General features: G+C 43.8%; 1 protein-coding gene across 4 annotated transcripts in view; it reads right to left on the bottom strand.

Moving 5' to 3' along the window:
* Nucleotides 1-19,809, bottom strand: part of ARVCF (ARVCF delta catenin family member) — a 422,733-nt gene that overhangs the window by 3,334 nt on the left and 399,590 nt on the right. For 3 of the 4 annotated variants that reach the window (XM_040347904.1, XM_040347907.1, XM_040347920.1), the window contains 4 exons: nucleotides 17,860-17,950; nucleotides 17,227-17,280; nucleotides 14,537-14,628; nucleotides 3,619-3,733 (listed from right to left, as the gene is read on the bottom strand). In XM_040347904.1, the coding sequence (XP_040203838.1) occupies nucleotides 3,632-3,733; nucleotides 14,537-14,628; nucleotides 17,227-17,280; nucleotides 17,860-17,950 (339 nt within the window). In that variant the 3' untranslated portion in view covers nucleotides 3,619-3,631. The remainder of the gene's footprint in view (nucleotides 1-3,618; nucleotides 3,734-14,536; nucleotides 14,629-17,226; nucleotides 17,281-17,859; nucleotides 17,951-19,809) is intronic. The other variant, XM_040347914.1, reaches the window with a different exon arrangement.

Here is a 19,809-nt window from a genome sequence, read left to right as displayed (position 1 = left end):
TGGTGATGTATAAACAAAAAAATGCGACTCATAATTGCTGCAATACCTGATGTATTCACAGTTATGCCCTGTACACACAATTGGTTCATCCGATGAAAACGGTCTGATGGATTTTTTCATCAGATATCCGATGAAGCTGACTTTTATCAGTCTTGCCTACACACCATCAGTTAAAAAAAAACGATCGTGTAAGAACGCGGTGACGTAAAACACAACGACGTGCTGAGAAAAATGAATTTCAATGCTTCCGAGCATGCGTCGACTTGATTCTGAGCATGCGTTTATTTTTAACCAATGGATTTCCCCACAGACAATCGTTTTTTTAACCATCAGATAATTTAAAACAGGTTCTAAGTTTTTTCACCGATTGGAAAAAGAACTGATGGGGCCCACACACGATCGGTTCGTCTGATGAAAACGGTCCATCAGACCGTTTTCATCAGACGAACCTATCGTGTGTACGCGGCATTACACATGCAATACATGAAATGCAAGTGAATACAGTGAAATGATCAATATAAAGGTGTGCAATAATGAGCAATAAATGTTCAAACAAGCCAAGAAGCAAGGGTGATTATCACAAATGTATAGAATGTCCAATAAACTGATAAGTGTCAAGTGCTCAGATATAAACAGTGCTCCGTTCTTTAAACCAGTCCAACAGCTTCTCTGTGCTTCCACCAACACCTCAGTGTAGACAGAACTCTCACCACATACAGTTGTGCTCATAAGTTTACATACCCCGTCACAATTTATGATTTCTTGGCCATTTTTCAGAGAATATGAATGATAACACAAACACTTTTCTTTCACTCACGGTTAGTGTTTGACTGAAGCCATTTATTATCAATCAACCGTGGTTACTCTTAAAATCATAATGGCAACAGAAACTACCCAAATGACCCTGATCAAAAGTTTACATACCCCAGTTCTTAATATCTTGTATTATCCCCTTTAACATCAATGAGAGCTTGGAGTCTTTTGTGGTATTTGTGGTTGAGGCTCTTTATTTTCTCAGATGGTAAAGCTGACCGTTTATACAAACACACTAATTACAAGAAAACAGATCACAGGTGAGGATAGTTAACCTTTAATAGCCATTTAAACCCCTTTGTGTCAAGTTGACACAGGTCAAAATCACCAGGGTATGTACATTTTTGATCAGGGTTATTTGGGTAATTACTGTTGCGATTATGATTTAAAAAGCATAAACATAGTTGATTGATAATAAATGGCTTCAGCCAAACACTAACCATGACTGAAAGAAAAGCTTTTGTGTTATTCATATTCTCTAAAAAATGGCCAAGAAATAAATTCTGCCAGGGTAAACTTTTGAGCACAACTGTATAAAAGAGACTTGGTGATCAGGTCCCAATAAGGGGCTGGTTATCCTTCCTTCCTCCCAATATCCATCTCCTCTGTATTGAATATAGGATCCAGGATCCTAGGGCGCCATTTCCATATGTGGGGGTGAAATAAACATATAAAAACAGCAGAGTTTTCCGCCTCTCACGTCACTTCCGATCCGCCGTCTAGGTCCTATGTGTTACATCACGTCAAATGATTTCCTCAGGGGAACCAGATTGGTTGTCTACCTACCCTATTTATAATTTTGGTTGATTGCTGGATTTTACCTAGCTTCTCTAACATCTTGGAAGAGAAGATGAGTAGGGTAGTGTTCTTTGGAATGTAGGAGCAATTTTCGTATCCTACAATACTGTGGGGTGCCGATTGTACATTTTTATTGTAGCATACAGAGAGCACTCCTACATTCCAAAGAACACGAACATCTTGGTAGAAAAAAACGACCATGAGGGTAGAGAAGCTAGGTAAAAGCCAACAATCAACCAAGATTATACATAGAGTGAGTAGACAACCAATCTGGTCCCCCTGAGGAAGTCGGGTGACGTGATGCAACACGTAGGACATAGACAGCAGATCGGATATCATGTGAGAGGCGGAAAACGCTGCAGTTTTTATGATCCAATGCGGTTTTTATTTTGCTTTGATGCAAGCGTTTAATTGTCTTAAATAAATGGTTATATTTTAAATATTTTACACTATGGGAGGCATATTGTCTATTTCACCCCCACATATGGAGCTGGAGCCCTAAGATCCTGGATCATATATCCCATACAAAGGAGATAAGAATGAAGCAATTAGGAGGAAGGATCACCAGCCACTTATTGGAATCTGATCACAAGGCTCTTTATATGTGGTTATGAGGTGAGAGTTCTGTCTGCACTGAGGTGTTGGTGGAGAACAGAGAACCTGTTGGATTGGTTTAAAGAAGAACTGAGCACCGTTTATAACAGAGCACTTGATACTTATCAGCTTATTGGACATTATATACGATTGCGATAATCATCACCCTTGCTTCTTGGATTGTTTGAACATTTATTGCTCATTATTGCACACCTTTATATTGATTGTTCATTTCAATGCATTATCCACTGAGGAATAGTGCAACACCACTTACATGTCATACAAGTACAGTATTTGCCACAGTGGCAGATAGACTTTTAGACTTGATTAAATAGAAGTGCAGTAATCACCACACTCGTCATGCATGGACACTTCCACCAACTCTAACTGAAAGACTGTAGCTCAGTACGGACAGGGAGCTGAAAGTTTGTGAGAGCCTGGCATTACACCAATAAGCCACTGGTTGCAGTTGCAATATTTTTTTTTTTTAAAAAAGGTGGAGTAGCCAGTAAGATTTAGGAGACATTTATTCAACCTGACCCACATTTTTTTTCTTCCCTCTCCCCTTCATCCCAGTTTTATTACATACAATGCAGGACTATCAACCCTGCTTTCTACATGGGGTAGGCAGGCGTATGACCACAGTGAAGACTTTGTGGAATGGGTTGGATGGATGAAAAGAGCCTACAGGAGGAGTAAAGTATTACCCTGTAATTCTAGAATTGAGGAGTTAAGTTAACCCCTGCAGTTTTGTTTCCTTCTTGTGCTTGGAGTTGGGCCATAACTGAACAGATCTGACAGCTTAAAAATCAGTGCTATATTTCCTAAAGGGTATTTACATTGTGAGACATTAAAAAGTAGAAGTATCTCTGCCCAACACTAAACTCTTCACCTTTATAATTAGGCCTCGGAGAAAGAACATCATCAGGCAGAGAGCAGCTTGTTTGAGATTGATGTTGTAAAACCTTATTGATGGGAAAAAAAAGCTCTGGAAGATGTGTGGCTTTTTCTATTTGAAGATGGAAGATTTTATACGATTAAAGGGTTTTAGCAGAACAAAGCCTTGGATATGCACTGTAATCTAAACACAAATGTGCTAAAAGAATGAGTAAACAATGGTAGTGGCATATTGTTTTCCCCAGACATCACTGAATAGGCACAGCTACACCGTGAATTACAAAGCTAGAATTTTTCAGTATTGGCAGTGCAGGTAAACCAAAACATCTGAACAAGTTAAATGAAGAGGTGTAGGCGTCAGAGCAGAAATATGTGCATTCGGGGATTTTCTTAAGAGTAGCAGAGTTGTAATCATTCCCTAATTATCTTCAAAGATTATTGTTGGTGGGTTAAATTGATAACACCAGTGCAACAAGTTACATAAGCAAGGTCCCAGAGACACAAGAGAAGACCTACCATGCATGCAAATCTAGACCCAGGAGTCAACAGGCTGCGGTTTAGTGTCGCGTGCATCCACCAGATTGACAGTAGGCCTGTTACTCCGGGTAATGTGTTTCTTATTTGAGTCATTCTGCAGCAGCAGAAAAGGAGAAGAGAGTAAAACAGATATTAATGCCAGGAGAGGAGCAACACCAGACAAAGCTTGTAAGAAAAGGAATTAGTTTATACAGTGAGGGGTTATAGGAGTGGCAAAACAAGCAAAAGGAAAAACAAAAAACAGCAGGCTAGTTCAAAATTTCATATTACACACTCAGACCATCATTTGTCATTAAAATTCTGTTACCCAAGTGATAATAAAAAAACATTACAAAAATTAACACTTTTCAATTTCAAATAAATCAATGTCAGCCCTCAACACGTTTGTGCTTTCTACGTTCTAAGACTGACCTCTTATATTCTGCCTAACGTGTTTCAAGTAAGCACCTCTTCATCAGAGCCAACTCAGAGTTGGCTCTGACGAAAAGGTGCAGCCTCGAAATATGTTAGCCAGGATATTAGAGGTCAGTCTTCAAATGAAACACCAATGGGAGGATGAGATGTTCCTTATGCAAATGATGTGAGAAATGTGCCTTTATAACCCTTTCGTGGGCATTTGTTCGTACAATATGTTTTTATGTTTAGTTCAAACAACTATTTTTTTCCCCCCAGGATCTTACAATATGCCAGTTTGCGCTCAAATTTATTTACAACTTTACAATTTAGGTCTGGTTTAAGAAGTAAGGCCCCTTTCACACGGGGCGGTAATGATCCGCCTCCGTATGCTCAGCGGGGATCGCTCCGTTGATCCCCGCTGAGCCGGCGGATGACAGGGCGGACAGGGCGCACACTGTGCAGGGACCACCCTATCTTTTCTCCGCTCTCCCCTATGGGGGGATCAGATGAACACAGACCGTATGTATGTCTGTGTTCATCCGATCAGGTGAGGGAAGGAAAAAAAGGGATTTTTAATACAGCTTACCTGTAAAATCCTTTTCTTGGAGTACATCACGGGACACAGAGCGGCATATTCATTACTATGTGGGTTATATGGAGTACCTTCAGGTGATGGACACTGGCAATCTCAAACAGGAAGTGCCCCTCCCTATATAACCCCCTCCCATAGGAGGAGTACCTCAGTTTTGTAGCAAGCAGTATGCCTCCCAAAATGGTCCCCATAAGAGGGGTGGGATCTCTGTGTCCCGTGATGTACTCCAAGAATTTTTTTTTACAGGTAAGCTGTATAAAAAATCCCTTTTTCTTTCTCGTACATCACGGGACACAGAGCGGCATATTCATTACTATGTGGGATGTCCCAAAGCAATGCTTACAATGAGGGGAGGGAGACATCTTCCCAAGACAAAAGGATTTAATTTAGAGATATACTTAAATCATAATAAATCCAACTTAGTTGAGAAAAAATAATTTTAAATTTTACTCAAAAGGGAGCCCCCGGAATCCGAGGGTCTCAAACTGCAGCCCGCAGCACTGCCTGCCCAAAGGCTGTATCAGTATTCCTTCTTACGTCCAACTGGTAGAACTTTGTAAACGTGTGGACAGAAGACCAGGTTGCCGCCTTGCAAACTTGAGCCATAGAGATCTGGTGGTGTGCTGCCCAGGAGGCGCCCATGGCCCTAGTAGAATGAGCCTTTAATGATAACGGAGGAGGCAACCCCTTCAAGCCGTAGGCCTGAGTGATTAACTGTTTAATCCACCTCGAGATGGTGGATTTTGCAGCTGCCTGCCCCTTTTTGGGCCCATCCGGTAAAATGAACAACACGTCTGTTTTCCGGATCTTCTCTGTAGCTTTAAGATAGGCCTTCATGGCCCTGACAATATCCAAGGTATGCAGCAACCCTTCCTTTCTGGAAGTAGGTTTAGGAAAGAAGGATGGTAATACCAAATCCTGGTTTAGATGAAAACTGGATATAACCTTTGGTAGGAAGGAAGGATGAGGGCGGAGAACGACCTTGTCCTTATGAAAAATAAGATATGGTTCCTTACAGGATAAGGCTGCCAGTTCCGCTACTCTTCTGGCGGAAACTATGGCGACCAAAAATACTAACTTCCTTGTCAGTAAAACCAAAGGAATTTCAGCCAACGGCTCAAAAGGTTGTTTCTGTAAACTTGACAGAACAAGATTTAAATCCCACGGACAAAGCGGGGATTTAACTGGAGGATTAATACGTAAGACCCCTTGAATGAAGGTCTTAACCAGCGAGTGGGTGGCCAGCGGCCGCTGAAACCACACTGACAAAGCTGAAATCTGTCCCTTGATTGTGCTTAATGCCAGTCCTTTATCCACTCCTAGCTGGAGAAAACTTAATACTTTATCAATGGTAAATTTGCGAGAAAGCCATCGCTTGGACTCACACCAGCCTACATAGGCCTTCCAGACCCTGTAATAAATCACCCTAGAGACCGGTTTCCTGGCTCTGATTAGGGTAGAGATTACTTTCTGAGACAGACCTCTACCCCTGAGAATCAGGGATTCAGCTTCCAGGCCGTCAAATTTAGATGCCGTAAGGCAGGGTGGAGGATCGGACCTTGCGATAGCAGGTCTGGCCGTAGAGGAAGAGTCCAAGGGTCTCCCACTACCATCTTCAGGATTAGTGAATACCATGCCCTTCTGGGCCATGCTGGAGCTACCAGGATAACTGGTATGTGCTCCACCCTGATCCTGCGCAGCAGGCGGGGTAGTAACTGGAGCGGGGGAAAAGCATAAAGAAGTTTGAACTGATGCCAAGGGCAAACTAACGCATCGGTTCCGCAGGCCCTGGGATCCCTTGTGCGGGACATGAACCTGTCTAGCTTCTTGTTCAGTCTCGATGCCATGATATCCACGTCCGGCACTCCCCATTTCTGGCAGAGTGTCTGAAAGACCTGTGGATGCAGAGACCACTCCCCCGGCAACAGAGTCTGGCGACTTATAAAGGTCGGCCTGTAGGTTGTCCACTCCGGGAATGAATATAGCCGATATGCAGGGCACATGGGCTTCTGCCCACAAGAAAATCAAGCTCACTTCTTTCTGAGCGGCTTGACTCTTGGTTCCCCCTTGGTGATTTATATATGCCACCGCCGTGGCATTGTCCGATTGTATTCTCACCGGGAACCCCTGTAGTTTGGACGTCCAAGCCCTGAGGGCTAGTCGAGCAGCTCTGAGCTCCAAGATATTCATGGGCAACTGCTTCTCTGCCGCTGCCCAAGTGCCCTGGCGAGTGCAACCATCCAAAATTGCTCCCCAGCCCATCAGGCTGGCGTCTGTGGTTACTATCTTCCAGGTCACAGGACTGAAAGTCTTTCCCTTCAGGAGATGCTGAGGGTTTAACCACCAAGATAGACTTTGCCGCACTCTTGGTGAGAGTGGCAAAGGAATTTCTAAGGCCTGAGGCCTCTTGCTCCATGCTGACAGGATGGCTGCCTGCAGGATGCGAGTGTGGCTCTGAGCGTACGGAACCGCCTCGAATGTGGCCACCATCTTGCCTAGTAGTCGCATACATAGGCGAACAGTTGGCCTTTTCTTTCTTAGAACTATTTGTATTAGCTCTTTGATGGCCTTGACCTTTAATAGGGGTAGGAACACCTTCTGTTGTTCTGTATCCAATCTCATGCCGAGATATTCCAGCTGCCTTGTGGGCAGGAATGCTGACTTGTCTCGATTTAGGACCCAGCCGAACCTCTCGAGGTACTGAACCGTGAGGGCCACTGCTCGTTCCAGGCCAGGAGACGAGTGGTCTACGACCAAGAGGTCGTCCAGGTAAGCCAGGACCGTGACCCCTTGGGTCCTTAGATTGGCTAGGATTGGGGCTAGGACCTTCGTGAATACCCGGGGGGCCGTAGCCAACCCGAAGGGGAGCGCCACAAATTGGAAATGACGCTGAGCCACGCGAAGCGTAGAAATACTTGATGTGGCTGAAAAATTGGCACATGAAGGTAAGCATCCTTTATGTCTATGGACGCCATGAAGTCGTCCTTCTGGAGCACGGCGACAGCTGACCGAATAGTTTCCATCCGGAATGAGCGGACCTTTAGGTACGCATTTACTCCCTTTAAGTCCAAGATTGGCCTGACATCGCCGTTGGGCTTTGGGATGATTAACAGGTTGGAGTAGAACCCCAATCCCTGTTCCCGGACTGGTACCTCTATCACCTTCTGGCATAGCAGATGATTCAATGCCGCCATCAATGCGGCTCTTTTCACAGGGTCGCCTGGTACTCTTGACTCCTGGTAATGAGGAGGAGGGAATTTTAGAAATTCTAGTTTGTAGCCCGTGGTCACGGAAGACCGTACCCAGCAGTCGGGAATGCTGGCCTCCCAAACCTCTGCAAAGAGACGCAGCCTTCCCCCCACCATCGTGGGTGGGGGCGCCCCTTCATAAGGCCGACTTGGGGGCTGGCTTCGCAGGTTTGCGGTACCACTGCTTCTTGCCCCCCGTGGCTTGGCCCTGCGGCTTATTGTTAAATCCTGATCTTGCAGGAGGCCGTCGATACTGTTTGGTATTAGAGGGCCCCTGCCCCGGGGAGGGCTGGCGCTTAAATGCGGGCCCTCGGGCCTTCTTCTTGACTGGCAAGAGAGTGCTTTTGCCGCTTGATATAGTCTGAATATATCTATCCAGATCTTCTCCGAAGAGACGTCCTCCATGGAAGGGAAACCCTACCAGGAGTTTTTTGCACGGGGGCTCAGCCTCCCAATTCTTCAACCATAAGAGCCTTCTCATATGGATTAGAAATAAGGATAAACGTGACGCCTGCTGGATGGAGTCTTTGATAGCATCCACCGTAAAGCGTATAGCCCTGGGTATATCCGAAAATTCCTCTGCCTGTTGGGCAGGGATAAGTTTAAGCATTTGCTTAGTTTTATCTGATAATGCTTGGGCAACTCCAATAGCAGCCACAGCGGGCTGAACTATCGCCCCTGCTGAAGTAAAGGAGGCCTTAAGTAATGTTTCCAAGCGTTTATCAACCGGATCCTTAAACACCTGTAAGTTTTCTACAGGGCAAGTTAAAGATCTGTTCACACAGGAGATGGCTGCGTCCACCGCCAGGGGCGCCCACCTTTTGGAGAATTTCTCCTCCATAGGATATAAAACAGAATTTTTTAGGTGGTAAAAAGACTATCTGGCTTGATCCAATCCTGAAATATGACATCCTCGAGTAGAGGATGGACCGGAAAAACTGCGTTGCTTTGAGGCGCTCTTAATGAGCCTAAAGCTGAAACCGCCGATACTTGAGGTTCTGGTATGGGTAACTTAAATGCCTCATGGACCATGTCCGTTAAAGCTTGAACCCACAAACTTTCCCCTTGGGAGGTTGAACTAGACTCCTCAGTATCCGGATCCTCGATCTCTGAACCACCCTGGTCCAAAACGTCAGGATTATCCAATTCCCCTAGGGAAAGGATCTCTGAGTCTGAGGGTTCCTGCTCGGGTGACGGAGACCTAGTCCGCTTTCTACCCGATATAGCCTTAGCTATCCTTTTTGCCATTCTTTTCTCTAGTTCTCCTAAAGAAACAGCAAGCACCCTCTCAGTGACAAAGCCGGGGTTGGACTGAACTGGACCAGCCCCAGCACCAGATCCCCCAGGTCCCATCAGGGCGTGCCCTGATATGTCCTGTGGGGAGAGCAGCGGCATAGCCGTGTCTGAGCCCTCGGATTTTGCGGGGGAATCCCCACCCTTTGTACCCTCTGACCCAGAAGCCATGGTACAATACCGAGGTACACCTGCTATCACCCAGCCACAGACGTAGCTAAGGGGATCTGCCAGTTTGGGAACGATAGAGACTAACGCCCAAACTGAGAAGGGAGATCAGAAGTTCTTTCCCTTTTTCTTCTTCTTTTTTTTTTCTTTTTTTTTATATCTCTTTTTTTTTTTTTGAAGAGGAAAAGAAAAATACTCTGTCTCCTAATAAGTATTGCCAATAGCCATCTGTTGAAAAAAAGGAAAAAGAAACCTATCTGTAGGTTTGACAGCCTATTCTTTAGAAAAAGACTGTAATCTTTCCTTCCGCCACTGGGTGTCCTCAGCGAGCTCCGCTCTGCGTCCTCCTCCTCTCTAACTCAGGAAGACACTGAGCTTTTGGCAGCTAATGGAAGGGCCTCCCCTTCCTTTATGTAAATCGCCGCCCACAGGGATGCGCCCCCACCCCAGCCAATGGCGCGAAAAAACGTTCATATCTCGGGCACGTGCGCGCCCGTCGGCGGGGGCCATCGCACATGGAGGAGGACGGAGCGGCGCAGCACCCAGGCAGGTAAGCCCTCAGGTAGGTCACAGACCTCCTCTTAGCATGGGAAACACGGCTCCTGTATTTCACAGAGATCCCACACCTAGCGCAGCAGACCCAGCTAAACAACACTTACCAGGGAGGACACCTATCACTGGGGGAAAAAGATTTGAATCATCCTGTCTCTGACCATAGACATAGTGATTCCTTGCCAATGCAGAGCATACCCAGGCATGACCCCCTGTGCACCCCCCTCCAGGGAATCTGCTAAGAACCAAGTTCCGCAGGCTCCCCAATACTTACCTGCTCCATGCCGCAGGACTTTTGCACAGCAAGAGGTCCAATCTTCCCCCATCTCCGTGGGTGGCGTCTAGACCTTCAGGCCCTGGGTTCCTATGAAGGAGCCACTGTCCTGGGCCCATATAGCACCCTGGCAAACAGGAGCTTTAGATACCCAAGGTTCTAAGTCCTGGGCCCAGGGTCCAGCTCTCTAAAAAGAGAAGCGTTATGGGCAAACCCCATGGCTTTGGGGTCCGGATACTGTCCACTTTAGCACTGAGGCCGTTGGACAGATCCGGTTAGCCTGCCTTGATCCCAAGGATGTGGAGGCAAAGCTAAACCATGACCAACACCTAAGACACTGGCGAAAAAACTGAGGTACTCCTCCTATGGGAGGGGGTTATATAGGGAGGGGCACTTCCTGTTTGAGATTGCCAGTGTCCATCACCTGAAGGTACTCCATATAACCCACATAGTAATGAATATGCCGCTCTGTGTCCCGTGATGTACGAGAAAGAAATAGGGTTTTCTTCCGTCTGCAGAATCGGATCTTTGCGGAGGTGGACGAGATCGGGTGTCAGCCGATGTTCATCCGCTGACACCCGCAATCTCATAGGGACCAATGTATGTCCCTTTTTCATCCGCAAACGAATGAATGAAAAAGCGGACATACGGTCCGCAGGTGTGAAAGGGGCCTAAACCAGAGGTGATATGACTTAAAAAGATAAAACATAAAAGACCATTAAACTGTAGGTCAGGGATGTAAGAAACAGTGTGGTAGGAGTCACAACTGTGACCAGAATTGCAAGAGAGTTTACAGACTACTTTCAACTTAGGCCAGCCATACACAGCTTGAATCCTGCTGAACCGACCGAGATTCGAACAGTTAGTGGGTAGGCTCAATGCACCAAGTTGATTGAGCAACTTGGGTACAAACCAGCCTGCTCAATTCTCTTGCGATTATTGCTAGTGACTTCCTTAGCTGCTAGCGATAATCACGGTCTTTTCCTGTCAGGGATGGCCTGGCAAAAGGGATTTCTGCATCAAACACTGTCTGTGTTGATGGTGAAAATCAAGCAAATTTCTTTCCTGCAACCCATGGTTGAAGGAAAGAAACTCGCTCTGTGTATGGATGGTCTAAAACCAATGTAATGCCAAATTCACCACACCCCCTTTTTACATGTTGAAAGATACCTGTGAGAACAGAGATAAGGAACTTTCACAGCTGGATGTACAAACTCAGCATAATCTATTTTTTTACTGTCCAGTGAGTCAATGACCTGGAATAGGCATGACAGATGGGAGTTCAATTTTTTTTTAGACTTATGACCTGGAACAAGTATGCAGTCAGTAGAATCTAAAAAAAAAAATCTTACTTTTATGTACAGTATACTAGTTTCAGGTTAGTGACTTGCTGGTAGCGAAATGAGGAATAAGATGACATCCCTGTAGCTTTTGCCTTTAAAACATCTCAGCCTTAGTATCCAGGTTTTAAAAAAAAAAAAACAATTTGCAATAAAATGTGATCCGATGCTCAACTAAGGCATAATAGACAAACACAAGGAGCCTAAAGCGAAACTTCACCCAGACGGGAAACATTAGCTTTACCGCCTCTCCGCTCCTCTACTATACTTGGGACCTTTTTTTTGGGTAGCGGGTACCTGGTTTTGACAAGTACCCACTCGGATCACCTAGGCAATCGGAAAGAAAGTTCAGCCCCCCTCTTTGCCCACAGCCTTCTGAGACCTATGATGTGTCGTGGCCATTCACAAAGTGCAGTACAGGTCGCGCACGCGCAGTGGGAAGCAGTCTTCGAACAGCCATCTTCCTTTAGAAAACATGCTGGCACCGGGCCCCATAGACCGGTGAAGATTTAGCCTAGTTCAGGACTGTGCTGGATCCCTGGACAGGTAAATTTACTAATATTAAAAAAGTCACCACAGTATTTGTAGCTGCTAAGTGTTTTTTTTTGGGGGGGGACTGAAGATCCTCTTTAAGCTGATAGCACGCAAACAACTAACATGTCTCACCCATTAAACATTCGGTGCCGGAGGAAAAAGTTAGTGAACCCTTGTCGTTAATAGGTGGTCAAACTTTCTTTGGTAGCAACGACCAGTTTTGGCAACTCTGGATCAGACCAGTACAACGTTCAGGAGGAATTTCTGACCATTCCTCTTAACAAAACTGCTTCAGCTCAAACATTTGAAGGATGGCTGGTGTGAACATCCCTTTTGAGGCCATTCCACAGCATCTATGGGGTTACGGTCTGGGATATGACTGGGCCACTCCAAATGGTGCCTTTATTTTTTTCTGAAGCCAGTCTGTGATGGATTTACTTTGACGCCAAGGGTCATTGTCCTGCTGCATCACCCAACTTCTACTAAGCTTCAAATGGCAGACAGCAATCCTAAATAAAAAAAAATGATCCTGTTCCTTAAAATGACCAGCTCAGTGCTTGTGCTGTGTAATTTGGCCCCTTCTATCACCTAAAAAACCTGGCTGATCCTGCCCTCCCCCCGTAAACAGACCACGGTTTATCATGGCTGCTGAACCCTGACACTGTGGTCAGTTTACGTGCCTCCGTCACCCATACCTCTCCTCTCTGCTCTCCCTTTCTAGTCAGTATAAAAATTCATGCTAGGATAACATGTAGTATATGTTGTTTTTTTAAATTCATCTTCTAAACTCCCAATTTCTTTGCCCATCAGAGGTCATGAGACCTCATGTCGTTTTCCTCCTCCGATTTATTTACTACAGAGGGAGGTCATGTGACTGCCCGGCAGATGTGAGAGGGAGATCTAAGGCCCTTCCTCCGTGTTATCCTCGCAGAGGGGCTGGCAGAGATTGTGAGCACTGCCTTAACAACCCCTTTAAACCAGTAATAGAACCGGGGGGGGGGGGGGGTATCAGTGGAAACTGTCCCCAATGGAAAAACACACAGTGATTATTGCTAGCATCTGTAGCCGCTGGCAAAAACCGCATGAAAGTGCCGACAGGCTTTTTGTAACCATGTTGATTGATCAATCAACTTGAGCACATTCAGCAGGCTTTAATTTTTCCTCCAGCATTGTGAATGTTTAAAGAATGTGTTTATAAAAGACATGCTTAATTAAGCATGTGTTTGTCTATTGTTGTGACTTAGAGGAGGATTAGAACACATTTTATACACACACTATATGCGCTAAACACTGGTATACCCAGCTTAATTTATAATAGTATTTCCTCTATGATGCACACATTTTTTTTCTTCAAGCCATGCTTAATTTGCGTTGGTCTAAGATTACCAACAGTAGTTTGTTTTATGTTAAAACGTGACAAATAGGGAATGTGTATTCAAAAAAGGCCTAAAAAATGTATTAATGTATGACATCATAGTATTTAAAAGATAAAGAAAAGAAAAAAAAAGTTATACGTGCTACTTTGTAAGTAATGATATTTATGAGAAACGTGTGCATAAAAAAGATTGGGTAATGTATTTAAAAAAAATAAAAAATCCACGTCACTATTTTAAGGCCATCAAATTTTTCCTCTGAAATGGCCAATTCAGTAGATATAATAAAAATTACAGGTTACAAGCAATAACATTCATAAGTTCGATTACATGGCACCACCTAGTGGCCAACATACAGAATACATCAGGAAGCTTGCCTTGCTTTATCATGTACACTGAGAGTGTGAATTTATCCATATTGGAGAAGACAGAATCTGGAGCAGCTGTGCATGGCAACCAATCCGCTTTTATCTACAGCTTATTCAGTTTGAAAAACAAACATAGAATTGGCTTGGTTGCCATGCACAGCTGCTCCAGATGCTGGCTGCTCCAGATTCTACTTCAATGAGAGTTAAATGAAGAGATAGACCTATAGTTAAATATCACAGTGACCTAGATGAAAGCTAAATAATAATGGCATTTTGCACAAGTTCCACTACCTTAGGTGGCGTATGCATTAAGTAAAACAAGACAACCCTTCTGCAAGAAGCAAGCCATCTGCTTAATTTGTAGAACTACAATGTATTATTTCACAGTGAGGTCTAACCCACTGCTTCTTTTGGCTGAATTTGTCCAGAAACTTCTAGGAAAGGCCAGATGAAGAAAGTTTGTATATTTTGTGGCTTGGTGCTGCCCTCACAAGCTATATTACCAATGGTCCATAAGTCCTTGTGGCAAAAGCCCTGCCAATAGATCTAGTAAGTTAGCAAGTTATGGAAATGTCAAATTGGTTATTGAGTAATCACAGAATCATATACATTCAGACATCAAGAAGAACCATCTTTTTTTTAGGTTTTTGATTCATGCTTATGATTTAGAATATATTTGCAAGAACAGATCACTCTCCCTGACCAATACACAGACTGCTACACACAGCCACTCTTATTCTCTTCTCATTGCCAAAATACCTTCAAGGGCTCCTTTTCTGATAGATCTCCCATGTTTTCATTTGACCTGTACTTGCGTTCCTTGTCCCTGTGGTCAATAGTGGAATAGCCATCTAATAGAAGGAGGAAAACTAGTTCAAGTTTTGTTTAAAGCAAATTAACTCAAATGCATTGGAGTCACAAAACAAAGTCCCACTGTCATTTAGGCCTGGTCCAACTCTTAAAAGCTACATAAGGCTTCAGTACAGTTCCAGGTGCACATCACACTATATAGTGCATTAAAGGAGAAGGGCACTTGGTGCAGCTGCCCTCTAATAAACTGAGCATGATTGTAATAGGTTAAAGTAGAACTGAAGCCAATACTGTGTTGCCTTTAGTTATACTTTAACCACTTGAGACCCGCGCTATTGACAAAAGACGTCAACAGCGCGGCTCTCAAGTGCCAAGTGGACGTCTTTGGACGTCTTTTAAAGTGCATTACCCGCACGCGCCTCTGGGGGACGCCCAGCGGGTAAACACTGTCCCGGCGCATCGCTGAAGAGCCGATGCGTGTACCTGGCGGCCGCGATGTCCGCCGGGTACACGCGATCGTCGGTAACACAGCAGGGACGTGGAGCTCTGTGTGTAAACACAGAGCTCCACGTGCTGTCAGAGGAGAGGAGACCGATCTTTGTCCCTTGTACATAGGGACACAGCATCGGTCACCTTCCCCAGTCACCCCCCTCCCCCCACACAGTAAGAACACACCCAGGATACACATTTAACCCCTTCCTCACCCCCTAGTGTTAACCCCTTCCCTGCCAGTCACATTTATACAGTAATTAGTGCATTTTTATAGCACTGATCGCTGTATAAATGTAAATGGTCCCAAATTTGTGTCAAAAGTGTCCGATACGTCCGCCGCAATATCGCAGTCCCAATAAAAATCGCAGATCGCCGCCATTACTAGTAAAAAAAATAAATAAAAAATCATAATTCTGTTCCCCATTTTGTAGGCGCTATAACTTTTGTGCAAACCAGTCGCTTATTGCGATTTTTTTTTTTTACAAAAATACGTCGAAAAATACGGATCGGCCTTAACTGAGACAAAAAATAGTTTTTAAAAAAAAAAATTGGGATATTTATTACAGCAACAAGTAAAAAATATATATATTTTTTTGAAATTGTCGCTCTTTTTTTGTTTATAGCGCAAAAAATAAAAACCGCAGAGGTGATCAAATACCACCAAAATAAAGCTCTATTTGTGGGAAAAAAAGGACGTCAATTTTGTTTGGGAGCCACGTCGCACGACCGCGCAAATGTTGGTTAAAGCGACGCAGTGCCGGAAGCTGAAATTTCACCTGGGCACGAAGGGGGTTTATGTGCCCAGTAAGCAAGTGGTTAAGTGTACCTAAACTGCAGCTACCTAAAAAACCTTTGTTGTGTGGTCTGCTTGGCAATGTATAGTCTTGCTTTTCAGTCCTTAACTGAGCTCTGTGCTTGAGAAACTAAGGCAGGCTTTAGACCAGGCAAGTTTTGCACAATTTCCCCATCAACACAGACAGTGCCGACAGGGGAATCCCTCCCACCAAGCCATTGTGCTCTCCCGGCGGGGGAAGCCCATGATTACTACCGGCTATAGCAGCTGCTAGCGATAATCACAAGTAAATACAGCAGGCTGGATGTATCAAAGTTGATCGATAAACTTGATACATTCAGCCTGCCCACATACGGTTAAAATCTCGGCTGGCCTAAGACTTCTGAAACTCCAAAATTTTTACATGTTGCCAACAGAATGTCTGGACCTGAAGTATGAATAGGCAGGGAGCTCAGTGCAGGACTGGGGAGATTTGAACCAGGGCTGCTGCACAGGAACAGCAAGGCCAAGCAAAAGATCTCCGCAGCAATGGACAGAGATAGTGCACATATCCTCTAATATGCATATTTCACTTTTCTTAAAGCATGCTTTGCCTCGATTTCAAAGTTCTTAAATTCTGTGGTTCAGATACTTAAAAAATGGTTAAGCACTTTATATGCACAATTTTAGTCTTGTTAGCTTGAGTTAATGCAGCTTGTCCTTAAAAAATAAAAAAATATATAAAAAGGATGCTGCTCTGACTGCAAGATGAATTCCGATTTTTTTTTGGGGGAAAAACATTCTTAAATAACAAGTATTTAAATGGTCCCTGTGCCTCAAAAAGGGGACGCATTATAAATAGGACCCATAGGGGGACAGAGTGGGTCTGAACCAGTTAAAAAAAAAAAATCTATTGTCCTAAAGCACCTAACCCTGTTCAGAGTTATCAAGATACAGTAAAGGAGTTGTGACAGGCACAACATTTCTCAAGGTGTCAGACACTTGACCGCACATTAGCTGCTCTCCTAATGGAAGAAACGGTGGTAAAAGTATTAACGGGCAACTGTAAAGTAAGAAAAGTCTTAAAGCAGCGCTCCATTTTTTTATTTGACCGACATTCCTCTTTAAAAGAATCTGGACAGAAATATGGAAGCTGCCATCACTTCGTTGTGTTTGAAGATGGAAGCACTGGGGCTGGAGTCATACTCATCCAACTGTATCTATACTTTTTCCAGAGCAGTGAGGAGAAGATGAGATTGACAGTCTTTGAAAACAAGTCAGTGCTAACAGCTCCAACATTTCTATGTTAATTGTTTTTTCTAAGACTGAACATCAAGCGAAAAGGATTGGGGGTCACAGTTTATTGTTTCCTTACCAGGACCGAGCTCACCCATGGGGATCATGTCACGGCTCCCAGACTTCTTGTTTGCTGCAATGCAAGAAAAGGTTTATTCAGAAAGACTATTCTACAGCCTGTACGTTTTACAAGCATTTTTATGATCATTGATATTTTATATTTATTATTCATCAATCAGTATAAGATTTTAGTAGTTTCTGGTAAACTTTTAAGTATAACTGCTCTAACCCGTTGGCAGGAATGAGAGCTCTTATGGGTTCCCCAGACGTGCATGACCGAGCTTTAGCTTTTTTTTACCCATAGTGTCGCCTTACTGGGCAAGACTTGGTAAAATGATACTAGCTCAAATGAAACACAGATTGCATATTTACACCAGCAAGAGGCTGTTATGGGATAAACAAGGTATCTAAGGGTTATTATGAAGTATATACCAAATTGTGTATATATATATATATATATATATACATATATATATATACATATACATATACATACACATATATATATATATATATATATATATATATACATACATACATACATATATATATATACACACACACACATATACACATATACACATATACACATACACACACACACACACCATAAATTCACAGTTAGCTGCCACCTATCAGGGAAAGTACTCACTTTGGCTTTTATCCACCAGAGGAAGTGTACTGTCATCAAATCCAGATTTCCCATTACCTTTCGATCCCTTAGGCAATGTTGATGTGGCAGACTGAAAAACATTACAATAATTAATTAAAATTGATTTATAAACAGGAAGTAACGAGCATACTTTGCTACAAATTGTTCCTGCCATCTGCCAAGGCTGGCCATATATACTTTTTGTTTTCATTCAGCCAACGGGCTGTATGAAAAAAAAAAAAAGGGAACAAACGTAATCCGCTCTGCTGAGACAATGTATTGTAACAGCAGGGACTCTCCCCACTGGCTGCAGAGGCCGATCCGAGATTTTTTTTCTAACAAGTCAGCTCGTCAGGATTCGATCGTTCGATAGACTTCTGTCAAGCTAGAGCGGCCATCTGTGGATCGCATGAAAGTATGAGGTGAAGAGCCAGCAACTTGTCCTCCCAATAATAGTTTTATTAGTAAAGTGTACAGTGCTACAAGTTACAGCAGCTTACACGTTTTGTAAAAATAAGCGGTTCTATATTAGATTTCTGTGCCACGCTCGGCACTCACGGGACCGGCTCTCTCTCTCCTCTCCCATTCTGACAGCTACATCGATAGGGGCCGAAAAACCCCCGCTGATGTCAGCTGGAAAAAGGAGAGGAGAGAGGCGGTCGGTCAGTCACATTAATGCCGAGCCGTGCTCAGAAATCCAGTATGGAACGGTATATTTTTACAAAATCACATAAAATTGGGCACTTCAGTTCATTTGCCCTGCGTTCCAGCTGCGCTCCAGTGTGCTGAAACAAAACTTTGTCTATCTACGGGGGACGGGACTGACACATGCTGGTATCACACTGTGAGCTAGGAATCAGCCTGGCTGCTTGATTGTTGTTTTAACGATCTTTTAAATTAATGCTGCTAATAAGGTCAAGAAGCTGAATGATGCAGTTTGTGGAATAAAGACTTAAAGCGGTATTACACCATCTCCAGTCTTTTTTGTGCTCTTACAACCAGTGGATATTAGGAGCATAGCGTGCTGATCAACTACAGGCTTTGGAATTGGAGGAAGTTGGATGGAGCAGAGGTTCAGAGCTTGTTGAACTCTACCTTTTGGTGAGTAGATACCCATGAGGGGAGATTGACACGGGAGAAGCCTGAAGGGTGGAGTGATGTCACCTGCAGCGGAGAACTCACCATTCTTTATAGAGCACTTCTTTCACTGGACTCTTGCTTATGTCCATTCATCTTAATAACATTTCCTTCTATGCATGGTCATAGGAAAGAGGGGTCACAGTCTTGAGTGACAACTAGCGCTGCTGTAGTAATTGATAAGAATTTTATTGCTTATTTTAATTTACTATAAATTGTTGATGTTTTGTATTTTATGCGGCTGCTGACAAAATCTTTTTCATTAAATGACAAATGGTAACATTTAAATCATAAGTTTTCGGTTATGAATTCCTTTTAGCCCATAGCACAGATATAGTGGAAGCAGGCCTTTATCTTCACTATATTTGTTTGACTTCAGTTAATGTAATAGAGGGGATTGTAGAAATGACACTCAGAAATGATAGCAGCAGTCGGAGCCGACAGGCAGGGAGGGGAGTGGGGAGGAGGACAGAGGAGAGCTGCGATTGACAGGGGCACGTAAAATAACCACGGTGTCAGGGCTCAGCAGCCATGATAACCTGTGTTCAGTTTACAGGGGGGGGGGGGGGGAAGAGGCAGAACCAGGCAGGATCAGCCAGGTATTGCAGGTGATGCAGGGGGCCAAATGAAAAAGCTTAAGCACTATTCTGCTGTTCATGCTTTAAAGGAAGAGGATCTATTTTTTTTTTTTTTTTAGGGTTACAAACACTTTAAGCCCACACAACCTTTGTGGACCCATTGGTTGTAAACCAAAGAAAACCACAAGTAGCAGGTCAAAGGTGGGAAGTTAGTGTAAATGAGAAAAATCCCACT

This window comes from Rana temporaria, chromosome 1 (assembly GCF_905171775.1).
Source record: "Rana temporaria chromosome 1, aRanTem1.1, whole genome shotgun sequence".
NCBI lineage: Eukaryota > Metazoa > Chordata > Amphibia > Anura > Ranidae > Rana > Rana temporaria.
This window is presented reverse-complemented; position numbering and strand designations above follow the sequence as displayed.